Source organism: Phyllobates terribilis, unplaced genomic scaffold (assembly GCF_046119375.1).
Source record: "Phyllobates terribilis strain yellow unplaced genomic scaffold, ASM4611937v1 Scaffold_9__5_contigs__length_417890890, whole genome shotgun sequence".
In the NCBI taxonomy this organism is placed as follows: Eukaryota; Metazoa; Chordata; class Amphibia; order Anura; family Dendrobatidae; genus Phyllobates; species Phyllobates terribilis.
The window spans coordinates 238,759,551-238,778,320 of NW_027362769.1; the positions used below are offsets into that span (position 1 = coordinate 238,759,551).

Genomic DNA, 18,770 nt, shown 5'->3' on the forward strand with positions numbered 1-18,770 from the left:
GCAGTTTATATTGTGAAAGGTGGTGATAGATTCACTTCAGAGTTTCCCTCCATTACACTTCCACCTTATCGGACATGGAGAGACGCGGTTGTACATTGTGTGGAACAGTAGCCAATTTAACCATGCGATGCCCTGCGAGGTGGGTTTCTCTACTGCTTATGTGGCTCAGCCAGTGCATTAAACTTAAAAGTTAAAGTTCCTATTCCTCTGTAATAGGAAAGACCTTTTCTTATCCGTCTATTTCCTTCCCTCCCCCAGTCTTTGAATCCTTTATTGACTATGTTGCGGTGGAGCAGCTGGATGGTGATAACAAGTATGATGCTGGGGAGCATGGCTTGCAGGTGAGTGCTTATCTTTACTAATGCTGGCTTTGTGTGCGACATAGGGCATTTATATGGCCGGCAATTTTCCCTTTGATCTGACTAGTCATAGCTGCTGTAAATAAGTGGGCAGAAAATCACATATGTATATGACTAGTGGCTGCCTTGGAGACGAGTTACATCCATGTCTCCCAGGACATGTCGCATGCATACGGCAGGTTATATACTGGAGCCCAGTGGAAGGAAACGTCTCGTCTGTGATCAGCATTCAGGATTTTATCAAGTTATAAAAGGAAGTTGCAGATATACTTTATACACTGCTCAGCAGCTTTCATCGATTATTGTAACCAGATGGAGACTCGCCATTCCTGACCAGACTACATGGGAGATGTCTCATACACCTTTTAGAGGTGCTAACTTCTGAAAACCCTTTAAATCTTGTATATGGTTATCTCCTAGCTCTTGGATAGGGTGATAAGTTCCTGATTGCTTTTTGGAGCCCACATTCTCAGGTTCTTTGATTGAATTGCTAAAACCCCAATACCTAACATTGTATCGTTTATTGAAGAATTTTGGTGCAATGTTTTAATCCACCCAAATCATGTTTAGCTTTTTTATATTTGCTTATCCTAAGGATAGTTTTACACGCAGCATTTTTTTTTTTTTGCAACAAAACCACTGCCCCCAAGTTTTGGCTTAAAAATATTCTAAACAATAAAAACAATGGCATATTTCACCTCTTTGATGCATTTCTTTCTTCAAAAAATAACTAAAAAAGTTGAAGTCTCCTCTAATCAGTGACTGTCTAATAGTAGTCCACGCCCAGTGAGGGAGATGCTTGGGAAACTGTGTCCTGACATTATTTCAACACCTCGTCATTCATTTGTAAGTTTCTAAGTACATTTTTTTCATCTATATTCAGGAAGCCGAGAAAGGAGTCAAATTTTTAACATTACCACCCGTGTTACATCTTCAACTAATGAGATTCATGTATGATCCTCAGACAGACCAGAACATAAAGATTAATGACAGGTAACGAATATCTACTCCTTCCTGTAACACCGCCTCTTTAAGCTTATTGGTGCCTTTATAAAGTTTGCTTACTTGCTAGTTGTCTTTTTCAAGGCAGAGATTAAAAATAGAAGAAAAACTGCATCCTTAAATTGTTAAGCCCATCTTATTAGACTGATATGTTTCCATAGTGTTTGTGAAAATAAGCAACTTTGCAAATACTTATTAAAATTTGCCACTACTTTGCCATTGGCAACAAGTACTAAAGTTGAGCTAAGAGACATGGCCACGATCTAGGCCAGGGATGTCAAACTCAAACACAGAGGGCCAAAATGAAAAACTTGGACAAAGTCGCAGGCCAACCAGTGTACAGTGTAATGGGCCCCACACAGTCCTCTATACAGTGTAATGGGCCCCACACAGTCCTCTATACAGTGTAATGGGCCCCACACAGTCCTCTATACAGTGTAATGGGCCCCACACAGTCCTCTATACAGTGTAATGGGCCCCACACAGTCCTCTATACAGTGTAATGGGCCCCACACAGCCCTCCATACAGTGTAATGGGCCCCACACAGCCCTCCATACAGTGTAATGGGCCCCACATGGGGTTCTGGTGTCGTGGACCAAATTTAGCCACCCTGCGGGCCAGAGTTTGACACGTACGATCTAGGCAGAGCATGCAGGACTTAAAACGTTATTATTTTTTTCTTTAAGGTAGCTTGTAAGCACTGCACTAAGGCTAGCCTGGTTTGCTTGGTTTTCCTAATCCCGGCTACATCTTATGCAGTCTCACTGCGTTTTGAATACTGTGGAGGCAATTTGCAATGAACGAGAGCACGCACAGTTCAGGGTGCTTTCACATTGCATTTTGGCACTTGTTCAGTGGCTTCTTCGGGGCTTATATTCAAACCCCCTGCAAAATGGGATTCAGGCGTATGAGCCGACGGGGCCATAGACTAAAATGGTGATAAGAGAGCGAGCATGCTCTGATGTGCATCATTTTTAGGCGTATACACCTCCTGGAGGTGGACACCCAGATGCAGGCTACTACGTCTGAGTGTCTGCGTCTAATAGGCAAATATGTCCGATAATGATGCAAATCAGAGCACGTGTTCGATTTGTCAGCACCATTGTAGTCTATGGCCGCGTCGGCGCATACACCTGAATCCTGTTTTGTGGGGGCGTCAGAGATAAGCCGCGACGGGACCACTGAACGGGTGCCAAAATTCCATGTGAAAGCATTCTCAGGCCAGCAGCACTGTCATTTCCGATGCAGAGTGTGTACAGTCAAAGCCGGCAATCCTGCTTGCCTAATTTGTCAGTCAAGCCTGGGTTGGAGAGAGACCGAAGCTGGCCAAGGATTAGGAGCTAGCAGTACATTTCAGTGATGATCGCCCACCTCAGTGCAGTGCTTTCAAGCTCACTAGGAAAGTGCTTGTAAGCACTGGGTTTATTGACCATTCCTGATCCGCCTTAAAAACTAGCAGTAAGAAAAAAAATAGAAGAATGGAGGCACATTTCAATAACAAGTATGTTGCAACGTTTTGTTTTAGCCATCTAGGAAGACACAAATAACCCATTACTTCATACTTGAGATTTACTACAGGGTGCCCATGTGTAGAAAGTGTCGCCCTATGTCTGCCATGTTGTTGACTTGGTATTATATATCTTTGGTGGACTTTCAGGTTTGAGTTTCCAGAGCAATTGCCACTAGATGAGTTCCTGCAAAAACCTGATGTCAAAGACCCTGCTAACTACATCCTACATGCTGTGTTGGTGCACAGTGGAGACAACCATGGAGGGCACTATGTGGTTTATTTAAATCCTAAAGGAGAAGGCAAAGTAAGTGTTCTCCAAACTAGGGAAATCACATGAATCGTCATACACTGACCACTCAGATTGATAAATCAGATTCTCCACTGATCTGATCAGCATTGCTGTATTGTTAGGCAGGACAGTGATGAAGATGTTGGGGAGAGAAGGATCGGATAGTTTGAATCTTAATGCCCAGTCGTTCTGTTTTAGAGGAGATGAGGCACTGCCAGAAATGTCAGTGGTTTCCTACTCAATCTAGAAAAAAACATGCGGGCCCTGCCGACTGCCATCGTATATGTATGGCCAGGTTAAGTGAAGGAAAGTGATGATCTATGCTACATAGCCAGAGTCTGCCTGCAACCGTAGTGATCAGAACTTGCTCCGATCACTGCAGTTTAACCATTAACCGTTCTATCTTGGGCTTCACAGGAGAACAGCAATTTTTTTTTTTTTCTTAAAACAAAGTTATAAATATTTTTATTTTGTTTTAACCACCAGAATATATTATAAACCTTAAAGATTTGGTAGCGCCGTAATCCTACTGACCTACAGAATCATGAATGCCATAAAATCAAAACGCCCAAAAAACAATAGCAGAATATCTCCTTTTTTTTACAATTTCACTCCATTTTTTCCAGCTTTTCAGTACATTATATGGTAGAATGAATAATGTCTTTAAATTTGTACTGCTTGTCCTACAAAAAGCAAGCCCTCAAATGTCTGTCGATGGAAAAATGAAAATGTTATGGCAGTAGGAACAAGGGGGGGGATGGGTGGGATCATAACCTCAGAACTGTTTTTTTGTTGTGTTTTTTTTTTTTAAAGGGTTAAGCGTGCTAGGTCATAGTAGTGTTGCTTTCTGTAACTGATTTCATTATTTCTATTTAAAAATAAATTGACTCTTGCAGTGGTGTAAATTTGACGATGACGTAGTGTCAAGATGTACCAAGGAGGAAGCTATTGAGCATAACTATGGAGGCCATGACGATGATTTGTCTGTACGGCACTGCACCAATGCATACATGCTGGTTTACATCAGGGAGTCCAAGCTGAGTAAGTGCTTATATCAAATATGTATTGAATATACAAGCTGGAGCTGAATATTAGAAGGTAATGGTTGTCTAACAGTGGATAAATGGGTTGTACCAATAACCTTTTATCGCCTATCCACAGTAAAAATGATACATGCATGATTACCAGTGCTACTGAGATTATAACTGCCCCCAACAGGGGGCCCAAAGCCGGTATATGAAAAGGTCCATAAAAAAGGGTATTCTCAAGTTTACAAGTTACCTTCTTTCCTTGGGATGGCTTACTGACCTTTGGTGGCCCCATTGATCCCTAGAATCAGGGTTCTGAAGAACCCTGACTGTACGGAGCAGAGGTTGTTGATGAGCGTTGCCGCTCTAGTCGTCTTAAACCCTTTCTGTCGTATGACCTAATAGTACGTCATGGGGACCTGGGCCGATTGGACCAATGACATACTATTAGGTCATATGGCGATCGCCGCCGGGTGTCAGCTGATTGTCACAGCTGACACCCAGTGTATGTGCTGGGAGCGGTCCCGCACATTAACCCGATCGCAGCATTGCGGGGGCAAGGGGAGGTGATCACAATACTCACCACCTCTCCCGGCCTCCAGCGCTGTCTGCCGCCGGCTTCCCGGATGTTGCCATGACAACCCGATGTCATGACAACATCCAGGTCAGCAGACAGCAGGAAGATATTTTTGTCATGCACAGTGCATGACCAAAATATCTTCTGCATCTGCAGCACTGACAGCCTGCATAGCACAGGGATGGTGCTGCATTCCTGTGCTATACAGTTGATCAGAATAAAAAAAGTGAAAGTCCCATAGTGGGACACAGAATAAAAGTAAAGTGTTAAAAAAACAAAAAAAATAAATACAATTTCTAAAAATATTTAAAAAAAAAAATAAAATAATCCACCAAAAATAAAAATATAATGTACCCATCAATAAATATTATGAAAAAAAAACAAACAAACAAACAAATAAAAGTACACACATTTGGTATTGCCACGTCCGGAACGACCTGACCTATAAAACTGTCCCACTATTTAACCTTTCTAGTGAACACTGTAAAAAAAAAAAAAAAAAAAAACTAAGCAAAAGAACAATGCTTTATCATCATACTGCCAAACAAAAAATGGAACAACATGCGATGAAAGTACGAATATGAATAAAAATGGTGCCGCTGAAAACGTCGTCTTGTCCCGCAAAAAACAAGCCGCCATACAGCTCCATCAGCCCAAAAAAAAAAAAGTTATAGCTCTCAGAATAAAGCGATGCAAAAAAATTTTTTTTCTATAAAATAGCTTTTATTGTGCAAAAAGCGCCAAAACATAGAAAAACGATATAAATGTGGTACCGCTGTCAACGTACTGACCCAAAGAATAACGCTGCCTTATCAATTTTACCACACACGGAACAGCATAAAAAAAAAACCATAAAAAAAAATTCTGGAATTGCTGGTTTTTGCTTATTCTGCCTCCCAAAAATCGGAATATAAAGCGATAAAAAAATGTCGTGCCTGAAAATGGTACCAATAAAAACGTCAAGTCATCCCGCAAAAAACAAGCAGTCACATGACTGTTGGCCAAAATATGGAAAAATTATAGCTCTCAAAATATGGCGATGCAAAAACTGGATTTTACAAAAAAATTCGTCTTTTAGTGTGTGACAGCTGTCAATTATAAAAACCCGATATGATTCTGGTATCGCTGTCATCACACCGACCCGAAGAATAAAGTCGTCTAATCACTTACACCGCACAAGGAACGGCGTAAAAAATAAACTCTAGGGTTAGGGTTGGGCTAGGGTTAGGGTTGGGCTAGGGTGAGGGTTGGGCTAGGGTGAGGGTTGGGCTAGGGTGAGGGTTGGGCTAGGGTGAGGGTTGGGCTAGGGTGAGGGTTGGCCTAGGGTGAGGGTTGGCCTAGGGTGAGGGTTGGCCTAGGGTGAGGGTTGGCCTAGGGTGAGGGTTGGCCTAGGGTGAGGGTTGGCCTAGGGTTAGGGTTGGCCTAGGGTTAGGGTTGGCCTAGGGTTAGGGTTGGCCTAGGGTTAGGGTTGGGCTAGGGTTAGGGTTGGGCTAGGGTTAGGGTTGGGCTAGGGTTAGGGTTGGGCTAGGGTTAGGGTTGGGCTAGGGTTAGGGTTGGGCTAGGGTTAGGGTTGGGCTAGGGTTAGGGCTTGGGTTAGGGTTAGGGCTAGGGTTAGGGTTGGGCTAGGGTTAGAGTTTCTGTTAGGGTTGGGGTTGGGCTAGGGAATTTTTTTTCAAAAGAAAAAAAAAAATGATATGGCGACTAGTGTTGAGCGCAAGTGCTTGCTACTTGAGTTTGCATCGGGTTCTCGGGTATGCACTGAGTATCGCAGGTGCTCGAGTGACATGCTCGAGTCTCCGCCCCATATGCTTTGTGACCTAAAAAACCTCGCGGGGATTGCCTGCCATGCACAAGCGATCCCCGCATGTTTTTTTTGGGGTGTCTAATAACCATGAAACTTGCGGGTGGGGACTCGAGCATGTCACTCGAGCACCCGTGATACATAGTGCATACCTGAGCACCCGATGCAAACTCAAGTAGTGAGCACTTGAGTTATTCAATATGATGACCTAATGTTATCAAATTCTGTGTCGTACCTCTGGGTTCAAAATGTTCACTATACCCCTTGATAAAATCCTTGAGGGGTCTAGTTTCCAAAATGGGTTCACTTGTGGGGGGTTTCCAGTATTTAGGCACATCAGGGGATCTCCAAATGCGACATGGCGTCCGCGCTCAATTCCAGCCATTTTTGCGTTCAAAAAGTTACACAGTGCTTCTTCCCGTCTGAACCGTGCCGTGCGCCAAAACACTGTATTTTCCCCACATATGGGGTATTGGCGTACTCAGGAGAAATTGCACAACAGTTTTTGGGGTCCATTTTCTCCTCTTGCCCTTGTGAAAATAAAAAAAAAAATGGGGCTAAAACATTTTTGTGGAAAAAGTTAGATTTTTTTTTTTTTTTTTTTTTTTTCATGGCTCCATGTTATAAACTTCTGCAAAGCACTTGGGGGTTCAGGGTGCTCACCACACATCTAGATAAGTTCCCTGAGGGGTCTAGTTTCCAAAATGGTGTCACTTGTGGGGTTTTTCCACTAGGTACATCAGGGGCACATCCGCTAAGTATTCAAGCAAATTTTACATTCAAAAAGTCAAATGGTGCTCCTTCCCTGCCGTGCGCCCAAGCAGTGGTTTTCCCCCACATATGGGGTATCTGCTTACTCAGGAGAAATTGCACAACAAACTGCATGGTGCAATTCCTCCTGTTACTCTCATGAAAATGGAAAATTGGAGGCTGAAAAACATTTTTGTTGCAAAAATGTGAAAATTTTATTTTTACGGCTCAATGTTCTAAACTTCTGTGAAGCACCTGGGGGTTCAAGGTGCTCACCACACATCTAGATAAGTTACTTGGGAGGTCTAGTTTACAAAATGGTGTCACGTGTGGAGTGTTTCCACTGTTTAGGCACATCAGGGGCTCTCCAAACGCAACATGGCGTCCGCTAATTATTCAAGCAAATTTAACAATCAAAAAGTCAAATGGCGCTACTTCCCTTCCGAACCCTGCCGTGCGCCCGAACAGTGGTTTTTCCCCACGTATGGGGTATCAACGTTCTGAGGGGAAATTGCACAACAAATTTTGGGGTCCATTTTTTTCATGTTACCCTTGCGAAAATAAAAAAAAATTGGGCCTAAAGTAACATTTTTGTCAAAAAGTTAAATGTTCATTTTTTTTCTTCTACATTTCAAAAATTCCTGCGAAGCCCCTGAAGGGTTAATAAACTTGAATGTGGTGTTAGTTTTGGGTATTTTCTGTCATGAAGACCCCTCAAAGTGACTTCAAATGTGATGTGGTCCCTAAAAAAATGGTTTTGTAAATTTTGTTGGAAAAATGAGAAATCGCTGGTCAACTTTTAACCCTTATAGCTCCCTAATAAAAAAAAAAAAAATTTTTGGTTCCAAAATTGTGCTGATGTAAAGTAGACATGTGGGAAATGTTATTTATTAACTCTTTTGTGTGACATATCTCTCTGATTTAAAGGCATAAAAATTCAAATTTTGAAAATTGCAAAGTTTTCAAAATTTTCGCCAAATTTCTGTTTTTTTCACAAATAAACGCAAGTGATATCGAAGAAATTTTACAACAATCATGAAGTACAATATGTCACGAAAAAAACAGTCTCAGAATCAGGGGGATCCTTTGAAGCGTTCCAGAGTAATTACCTCAAAGTGACTTTGGTCAAAATTGTAAAAATTGGCCCGGTCATTAACGTGCAAACCACCTTTGGGGGTAAAGGGGTTAATGGGACCGCCGGAGGTTGACAAGTGCTGCGCTTGGTTGATATTCAACACTCCCTTTAGAATGAATGACGTGGCATTGTGCGTGATTGACCACCGATTCATCAAGCCCAGTTGGTGGGGCCCAGCCTTCAGGGAAGCTATGACAGCGGAGATCTTTCAAACTTGAGAATAACCCTTTTAATTGCTGTATTACTTCTATACACTGTGAACTGAGCAGTGGTCACACATGGTCAGAAATACTTTAGTATACCCAGAGGCCTTTATGATTCTCATGATAATACTCTTATCACCTATTTTATGGATAGGTGATGTATGATGTTCATGAGACAACCCTTTTTAAATTTCAGTGCAAAGTATTAAATGCATAAATCTAAAAGTTATTTTTCTTTTAGATGAAGTTCTCCAAGCTGTCACAGATCATGATATTCCTCAGCAGCTTGTAGAGAGGCTACAGGAAGAAAAGCGTATAGAGGCTCAGAAAAGAAAAGAGCGCCAAGAAGCTCATCTATACATGCAAGTTCAGGTAGGTGGTCTCTTTGGAGAAAAAAAAAAAAAAAAGAAATATATATATATATATATATATATAACACCTCACTTATTATTCTTGTGATTGACTTATCAAGACCTTGCTCTTCAAGCCTCAGAAATGTCCATTGGTAATGGTGACATCGTGATTCATTTGTAAATTTCCTTGCTTATGTACAACATTATTCAGTACAGAGGCAGTGATTTTGTAGCTAGACCATAAAACTTAAAGGTTATCTGTGTGGTGATTTTTGTCTAGTATCCTAAAATTCTGGCTTGTCAGCCCTTTCAGGATATGTAACTTTTATTCCTGTTCGTGGCCCTGTTGTGTTCCTGTAAGCCCTGGACAAATGTATTGTCTCGCACCGGCAAGTCAATCGTTTATAAATGTGAAATGAATATTCACCCCTCTGCACTGGCGTCACTGATTCAGTAACACTGCCGTATTCTTGAGGATCATATACGGCTGCATATAAATACATGCTGTCATGCACAGGTCAGGAGAGCAGATGGCCAGTCTGAGGATTGCGATATGATCCTCGGGCTAGTAACACAGCAGTCTGACTGCACTCAATCAGTGACCCTGGGGGAAGGGGTGAATATTAATTTTGCATTTACATGTGCGCTGGCAAGTTAAGCTTATGTAAATGCAAAATGAATATTCACGCCACCCCTCCCAGCCTGTGTCACTGGATGCAGTCAGACTGCCGTGTTACTCTCCCGAGGATCACATCACAATTCTCGGACTGGCCATGGACATGACAGCATGTATTTCTATGCAGCGGTAAGGCTATGTGCCCACGATGCAGAAATGCTCAGGATTTTTTCCTGAGCGTTTCTGCATCTCCCTGGCAGAAAAAAACGCATGCGGATTGTACATGCATTATTCCTGCCAGGGACATGCGGATGTGAAGCGTTCTTCACATGCATTTCCGCATGCGGGTTGACGAGCGCTTTCCAAGCGATTTTAGCATCACTTGGAAAGTGCTTGTCAACTTGGTCACACTATATAAATCCATGCAAACGGCATGGATTTATATAGTGTGACCCGAGAGAATGCCAAAAAATAAATATATACTTGCCCTCCGATGGCCCTCGCTGTCTTGCTTCGCTCGGTCCCGGCAGCGGTAGAGTGAAGGACCTGCCGACGTCGGCGTAGCGTGACCCGTCACATGACTCTGACGTCAGCGCAGGTCCTTCATTCCATCGCGAAGTGCCGGGAAGCAAGGAGGAGCGCAGCGCGGTCCGCCAGAAAGTAAGTATATATTTATTTTTTATTTTATTCTTTTTTTACAGCTTTTTTAATGGTACCTGGGTGTGGATGAGACTCTCCTCTCCTCCACACCCGGGTACCATCCGCACATTAGAACTCGCCAATTACTTAAGCACAGATGCAGTCTTGCGGAATTGGCGCGTTCTAATGCAAGTCAATGGTGGCGAAAACGCAGCACTTCCGCAAAATAACTGGTAGTGCTGCGTTTTTTTCCGCAATGATAATCCGCAGCGGAAATTTCCACAGCATGTGCACAGCACATGCGGATTATCATTGGGGGACATGGCAGGCCTTCTACCATGCGTTTTAAGCGTTTCTGCAGCGGAAACGCTTAAAAAACGTATCGTGCGCACACAGCCTAACTTGGGTCAGAAGAGCAGACGGTCAGTCCAAGAATTGCGATGTGATTGTCAGGCATATCGCAGTCTGAATCAGTGACACCAGTGCAAAGGGGTGGTTGGGGGAAGGGGTGAATATTAATTTGCCATTTACATTTGCTTGACTTGCTGGCATAATACAATTTATTTGTTCGGGGCTTACAGGAATTAAAGTTACATATCCTGAAAGGGCTGCTAAGCCCTATTTCAGGACACTATTAATATACTACACAAAAATCACCTTGCAGATTCGGTTTAAAGGGGTTTTCCAGGCGCGGATTATTTAAACCATTATAAAGCTCGAGAAATGTACGAACTTCATAATGTACTTGTTAAAGTTCTGCGCATTCTGTCACATTTGGTGGTGACCTCCAGCTCCTTCATTTTTGCTACAGTGTGTTTAGCGCACAGATTTCCTATTTGTGCTTTGAACAGATTGCAACCTGTCAAGCACAGCCATGCATACAGGGGCAGCCATGGGCAGTAAGCTCTGGACAGTGAGGTCAAGGGGGCGTGGCCAGTGATCTTTGTCACGTTTTGAGTGGCTGGGTGATACCGAGTGGGAGGAAGAGCAATAGAAGCTGTGCACCGAGAGGGAGGAAGAGCAATAGAAGCTGTGCACCGAGAGGGAGGAAGAGCAATAGAAGCTGTGCACCGAGAGGGAGGAAGAGCAATAGAAGCTGTGCACCGAGAGGGAGGAAGAGCAATAGAAGCTGTGCACCGAGAGGGAGGAAGAGCAATAGAAGCTGTGCACCGAGAGGGAGGAAGAGCAATAGAAGCTGTGCACCGAGAGGGAGGAAGAGCAATAGAAGCTGTGCACCGAGAGGGAGGAAGAGCAATAGAAGCTGTGCACCGAGAGGGAGGAAGAGCAATAGAAGCTGTGCACCGAGAGGGAGGAAGAGCAATAGAAGCTGTGCACCGAGAGGGAGGAAGAGCAATAGAAGCTGTGCACCGAGAGGGAGGAAGAGCAATAGAAGCTGTGCACCGAGAGGGAGGAAGAGCAATAGAAGCTGTGCAAACTCCACAAAGAAGTATAGTATTATGGCTGGCTGTGTAATATTTGGACCGGTCGCGTCTGACTACGGTTGAATGTGTTTCTTAGTGCTGGCCTGGGGGGACGGTTACATCGTACTGGCTAGTAATCTGTTCTGCTTTATTTTTGAGTTGTTTTATAGACTATTACATACATACCTAATGTAATAAAATCCTTTGCTTTTTATCAGATCGTCGCAGAGGACCAGTTCTGCGGCCACCAAGGCAATGACATGTACGATGAGGAGAAGGTTAAATACACTGTGTTCAAAGTATTAAAAAACTCCACACTTGCCGAATTTGTTCAAAATCTTTCACAAACAATGGTAAGGAAATCTGCCGCAGCTTTTCTATATCTTATATTGGATGGTGACCAGCTTGGCATCTATTGATCTGTAAGGCAGATGAGTCTGTCGTCTTTGCTGCCGGGATATGCTTTGTAATTATGTCTGAAAATAACATTTAATGAAATACGAGACAGATTATGCTGCTTTCTATTGATCTCTGAGAATGGCTTGGCAAGGGCCTGGACACAATGTACTAAAAATGTCATTTTATATATTGCTCTTTTGGATTTCTATAAACAAAGGAATATAAAAGGCTATCCATATGCAGAGTATTATCAGGAGTAATCGCGTTATAAAGATGGGAATGCACCGGGAATTTGGGGTATCTAATGGTCTGCTTTCTATTTAGTCTGCAGAGTTTAAAGTGTACCTATTGAATTTATGTTTCTACTATCTTACCATGTTCACTGGCTGTAAATGTTCACAATCCTCACAAGAGCTGGTGCAAAACAGTAAAAAGAATTAGTGGGTCACAGCCACGCGTTTTGTGGAAAGCGACTAGGGGACCCCTTTGGCTCATAACTTCCTTTCACACATTGTGAACATGCTTTGTACATGCTGAATGTAGGCCATTTTTTTCTGTTGTGTGATGTCAACAGAGCATGACAACACATCAGGAGTAGTCTGCCAATATACCGTATTTTTTTTTTTTTTTTGACTAGAAGATTCGCTTTACCATAAGATGCACCCCAGATTTACAAAGCAGAACATAGTAAAAACATTTTTCTTATTAATTAAAACTTCCCTAGTGGTGTAAAGTGTGTGTGGGGGGTCATTATTAGTAATTTTAATGCACTAGGGTAGAATAGGGTGGTAATAAATCTAGTGTTAGTGTTTCTCTGCAGTGTCTGTAATACACACAGCTCTGCTGCATATGCACATATACATGCACACACAGCTCTGTTACCTATGCACATAGACACACAGCTCTGCTGCATATGCATATATACATACATACACAGTTCTGCTACATGTGCACATATAGACACACACACACAATTCTGCTACCTATGCACATATACAAATAGCTCTGCTACATGTGCACCAATACACATACACACACACCTCTGCTACCTATTCACATATACATGTACACTCAGCTCTGCCGAATATGTACATACTTGCATCTCTGCTTCATATGCATATATAGACACACACCGCTCTGCTATATATGCTAAACCAAAATAAAAACTGTGATGTGAACCGTGCCTTAGACACACAATCTTTAGCTACATTAAATCTAATACACTGTAAGCTGCCTAGAAAGAAATTTGTGGTTTTTTTTTTTTTTTTTTTTTTTTTTTTTTTTAATAAAACAATTCTCTCTGATTGCATGTAACTTTTAGCACAAATGTTTAGCAGCCATTTAATAGTCGGCTTTCAGATGAAATAAGCAGGTCTTATTTTACTTTTCTCAGGGATTTCCACAGGACCAAATTCGGTTATGGCCCATGCAAGCTCGAAGTAATGGAACAAAAAGGCCAGCAATGTTGGATTATGAAGCGGATTGCAGCAAAACTGTAAATATCCATTCTATATTGAGCCGTCGCTCTTCCTCTGGATTCGTTTGCTGAATGTAATTAGTGTAGTGTTCTTAGATGTCACTTGCGTGGTCTGCATAGATCGCGGACCTCAGGTTGGTGGACTGCGATGATATGCCATCCAGCTCTTATAAATTAGAAGTTTTTTTTCTACTGGACATTCTTTTTCTTTCTTTTTTTTTTTTATTTCACAAAACAGTGTCTAAATCTTGTCCTCCATTTTCCATGACCTTATGGATTAAAATTAGAGTAGTTGCCCGTCAGTTAGATCTTGTAATTTTACTAGCCCGCATCGGTTATAGAGTAGTCGTCTAGTAGTCAATAAGCAATTAATCCACTTTTCTGTACTGTACTCGAATTAGTATATCTAATGTACAAGCCCTGAAGTGATCAGAGTAGTAATATTATACTCCTAGTCTGTGATCACCTGTACATATTAGCCTGTGTAACCCACACAATAAAAGCCGTAGATGCCCAAAAAAGAGGGAGTCTGGTCCACCAGTGAACTCGGCAAGAAAAGCTTTTTACAGTTCCTTTTTCCAGTGTTGTATCTGCAGATTACCCACGCTCTCTTGCGTCTTCCCAATGAAAGCTGTGCAACAAAATATCCTCTTCATGGTTTGGATCTGACATGATTACTTAGTAAATGGAGCATTACGTCGTTATATGCTGATTTTTATCTGAAACCATGTGAATGTCTGGTAATAACTCTCCTTTCTGCTGTATTTTTGCATTATATTTGTCATGTAGATGATTGAGCTGAGTGACAATGAAAATCCTTGGACAATATTTTTGGAAACAGTAGATCCAGAAATGGCTGCTAGTGGGGCGACGCTTCCCAAGTTTGACAAAGATCGTAAGTGTAGGCTATCCTCTCTACATATTTCTCTTTTTCCACGTAACCCTCTAATTTGATTTGGGGCTGGAGATTTAGTTTCGGGTGGCCTGAACTCTGCACGGTTTTGGTGCCTTTGGATTTTAATCACTCGATTCCAAGCCATTCTAATAATTTCTAAGATTGACTTTTTACCATTGCAGTAGAAAACCCAATAATGAGTTCTGCTTTATCCTTATTCTTACTGAAGCTTTCTCTTCCACAGATGACGTCATGCTCTTTTTAAAAATGTACGATCCGAAAAGTCGAAGCTTAAATTACTGTGGACATATCTACACCCCAATCTCCTGTAAAATACGTAAGTATGTTTCATGTGGGGGGGGGGGGGGGTGTGTGTAACATAGATGTAGTCCTATATCTAATTTTTTAATCCCCCCTCCAAACAGGTGACCTACTGCCAGTTATGTGTGAGAGAGCTGGATTTCCGCAAGGAACTAACCTTATCCTCTATGAGGTACGACACCTTCTCCTTTAAAAATAAACCTATTTCGTTTGGGAGTCTGATCTGCCAAAATCTAAAATGAACTAAACTATACAGCAATTGCCGTAAAAAGGGGGAAAAAAAAAATCAAACCTCCAGAATGTCCAGTTTTCAGTCCCTAAAAATGCATTGAAAAGCGATCAAAATGTCTGCACTCCAAGATGACCTCTCACCACCCAAAACCAGCCCTCACCCAGCTCTATTGACTGAACAAGAAGTTCAGAGACCGTATCAACACAATGCAAATATTCATCTTCTGTGTTTTTATTTTACAAATATCCAATTTATTTATTTATTCTCCACTCAAAAAATAAAAGCTACAAGTTTGAGTTTCACATTTTAGTTTGCAGCGCTTTTGTGCTTCTCTGCTGTAAGAAGTTTGTTGTGAAACGACTGGTTTATTTGGGATGTCTTTGCTATGTATTTTTCTTATGACACATTCTTAATTGTTTGCAGGAAGTCAAACCGAATTTAACAGAACGTATTCAAGATTATGACGTGTCTCTTGACAAAGCACTTGATGAGCTTATGGATGGTGACATTATAGTATTCCAGAAGTGAGTACATTTTGAACTCTTCTAGTCTTCTGTACTCTTCCACTTTGGTATTTTATGTGCATTTGTTTTTACTAGCCTGCCACTTTGATTAACCCTCGGTATGGTATGCCTCAAAATGTCAGTTTCTTTAAATATGGCCGTAACATCTGTTCACTATTGCAAATCATTTCATTTTCCATAACTTAACCAGAAGCATAACTTGCTCTACTCTACTTAAGAGGTACAGCCTGTATTTTAGAGGTAAGCAACTGCAATCTCTGCTGGGAATACAGATGTAGCCTATGGTTGCTGTGTATGTCCTGTTTTGTTGGGACATAAAGGAATTGCCGACTACCTGGAAACCCTTTTTTAACCAGTTTAGGACCCAAGCATCTTCACCTGTTCCTGACTGGGCACATTTTTGCAAATGATCTCAGATCACTACTAAAAACATTATAAATTGTGCTAGTAATTTTTAGATAATGGACATTTTTGTATTCCAAAAGTGGCACGGCTATGAACAAAAATTCTAACATTTTTTTTTTTATTTATTTAATTTTATTCACTATGCATCCCCTCCCCCATGAGGTCTTAGAGTAACTGTTGTTTTAAATGTTATTGCTTCAAAAATCATTAACTCACGTGAAAATAAAAAATGTGTTAATTATCTTATCAGAAGTCCACTTTTTTTTTTCTACTGGACTGATCAGTATAATTTTTCATTTTCAAAATTCTCAATTCACGGGTAAAATCTATATTCAGTGAATGTAATATTCTGTCTTCACTGAATCCATATTTTTGCCATGGATTTGAGAATTTTTGAAAACTCCTCAGTCCAGGAGGAGAAAGAAGCAGATTTCGCTAATAAGAAATATTAGAAAGTTTCTTATTTTCATATTTCCTGTTGAGAGGGGAAAAAAAGGATCACTCTTAAGGATTTCAGAACAGGCCAATCTCCCTCATTCCTGACCAGGCACATCTTTGGGTTTTATCGCACATGCACCTTTAATGAAAAAAATAATACGTTTTCTGTTTTCGACATTCAAATAATTTTCTTTTGTGAAAAATGGAGCTGAATTTTTATGTCCTTTTTATTTTCTTTACTTTTTCTGCTGTTTTTTCCTCTCTACACCCAGCAATCACTCGATCACTGGGTCCGGAGGAGAAAGCATCAGATACCATTAATATTGCAGATTACTAAGGACATTGTTTTAGAAATTCTGGATATTTGGATACAGATTTTGGACAATGCCTTTAGAAGCTTAATCCATGTCGTAAAGACATATTTAATTGGGCCATTTCAGGCTGGTTCAGGGGTGTATTATGATAACCTTTATAGACGACCCCAGAGTCGGGCTATGTTCATACTTCTGGATTCATTGGAGCTCCCTCTATTCCATCGATGTGTCTGATTCTGACATAAAAGGTATCACACCACATGCTGCAACATGTCAAATGAAAACATACTTTCACTTCACACTTTTTTAGGTAAATGCCTGTCGCATGCTTAAAAAAAAAATGCTTTTTTATATTTCCTTGCCCCCTAGTTTACCCAGCCCTCGACATATCTGCAGTTTACACTTCTGATGGTAGGGTCTGATACTGAAGGACTGTCACAGGACTGCCTACTTCTCCTTTTTCTATTAGCGTTGTAGTAAAGGAAATCTGTTATATGACTTCCTGAAATGTGAGTCACCATCTAATTATATATAGTTAGGGGCAGATAAAAGCAGATCACACCACTGACAATAATCGCAGCTGTCCTCCTCCATCTCCCTGCACAGTAACCTTTGTATAGGTCACAGAGCATGCCCACTACAGCCACCCAAAGACGGCACTGGGTCCTCTGCAGCTCCCTGCGTCCATGTCTCTGAGCTGCTGCTGCCGTGTGACATAAAGCAAATACATTTACAAGGACATTTATTTCCCTCCAAGACTGAATTGTCTATTCTGGTAATCTATTAAAAAGGGCGTTTTGTCTTAACAAAAAAAAAAAAAAAAATCAAAAGGAAATAATGTTAAAAAAAACCACATAATAAAATAATACATTGTACCCATTCTAACCCCATGGATCCTGCAAAGGCTAGCCAATTTGTTATGGCAGTCTAAGACATTACGAAATAATCAGTTTTTCTAATTCCCGATCTGTAAAGGGTTAAGAAAACCTTGTAATAGTGTGCTTTCTGATTTTGTCATTCATTCTGCCCTTGTCTAGAGATGACCCAGAGAATGAGAACAGTGAATTGGCCACCGCCAAGGAATACTTCAGAGACCTTTATCACCGTGTTGATGTAATCTTCTGTGACAAGACAATTCCTAATGATCCAGGATTCGTTGTTACATTGTCTAACAGAATGAATTACTCTCATGTATGTATTTGATTATCATCTTATTTCAGCAGATTTCCTTAGAGAAAATCCATGTAACTGGTACTGTACGATAGGGAGGCGGTCACCCAGCTAACCAGTGGGTGCATCTGCACAGAATGATCTTTTTTTGCTGATATATCAAAGTAATATTCATCTAGAATGTCAAGTACATAGGAGAAGTTGTCTGGTTTTCTAATCCATGTGCATTGCTTATAGGAATTGTATCATGCAGACAGCTGTATATATGCTCTACTAGGGTGTATGGGGAGTGCGCTGCCATGGACCCCTTTGAGCCGGAACAGAGATCTGTTATATGAGTGACATAGGCCATGCTTGTATGACAGGTGTACTTGGCTTTCTCCATCAGTCCCATAAGCCATGAATGGAGCTCTTGAGACCTTTGATCTATTCACACGGGAAACAGAACCTCGCTCCTCTGGCTAGGTGATACGCTGTGATTGTGCGAGAAAATACTTAATACGTGTTTTCCAGGCTTGAGCTAAATCTCTGCAGGCACTCTATAACTGCAAACTGGCAAGTCCTGATAGTGCGCAATATGCACCTGCGGGCAGCACGGTGGCTCAGTGGTTAGCAATGCAGCCTTGCAGCGCTGGAGTCCTGGGTTCAAATCCCTCCAAGGACAACATCTGCAAGGAGTTTGTATGTTCTCCTCGTGTTAGCGTGGGTTTACTCCAGGTTCTCTGGTTTTCTCCCACACTCCAAAGACATACTGATAGGGAATCTAGATTGTGAGCCCCTATGGGGACAGTGCCCATAATGTCTGTAAATTGTCTGAATTGTAAAGCGCTGTGGAATATGTTGGCGCTATATAAATAAAAAGATTATTATTATTGTCAGGATCCCAATAATTTCCAGATCAAGCCAGTGGT

At 41.4% G+C, this 18,770-nt stretch overlaps 1 protein-coding gene across 2 annotated transcripts in view; it reads left to right on the forward strand.

Annotated features, from left to right (window-relative positions):
• The window catches only part of USP7 (ubiquitin specific peptidase 7), a 73,587-nt gene that overhangs the window by 45,145 nt on the left and 9,672 nt on the right, over positions 1 to 18,770 (forward strand). The window contains exons 11-22 of one of the 2 annotated variants that reach the window (XM_073647752.1): positions 259 to 341; positions 1,243 to 1,352; positions 3,020 to 3,176; positions 4,058 to 4,202; positions 8,897 to 9,027; positions 11,903 to 12,037; positions 13,477 to 13,578; positions 14,350 to 14,461; positions 14,700 to 14,792; positions 14,881 to 14,948; positions 15,432 to 15,532; positions 17,727 to 17,880. In XM_073647752.1, coding sequence (XP_073503853.1) covers positions 259 to 341; positions 1,243 to 1,352; positions 3,020 to 3,176; positions 4,058 to 4,202; positions 8,897 to 9,027; positions 11,903 to 12,037; positions 13,477 to 13,578; positions 14,350 to 14,461; positions 14,700 to 14,792; positions 14,881 to 14,948; positions 15,432 to 15,532; positions 17,727 to 17,880 — 1,391 coding nt within the window. The remainder of the gene's footprint in view (positions 1 to 258; positions 342 to 1,242; positions 1,353 to 3,019; positions 3,177 to 4,057; positions 4,203 to 8,896; positions 9,028 to 11,902; positions 12,038 to 13,476; positions 13,579 to 14,349; positions 14,462 to 14,699; positions 14,793 to 14,880; positions 14,949 to 15,431; positions 15,533 to 17,726; positions 17,881 to 18,770) is intronic. The other variant, XM_073647753.1, reaches the window with a different exon arrangement.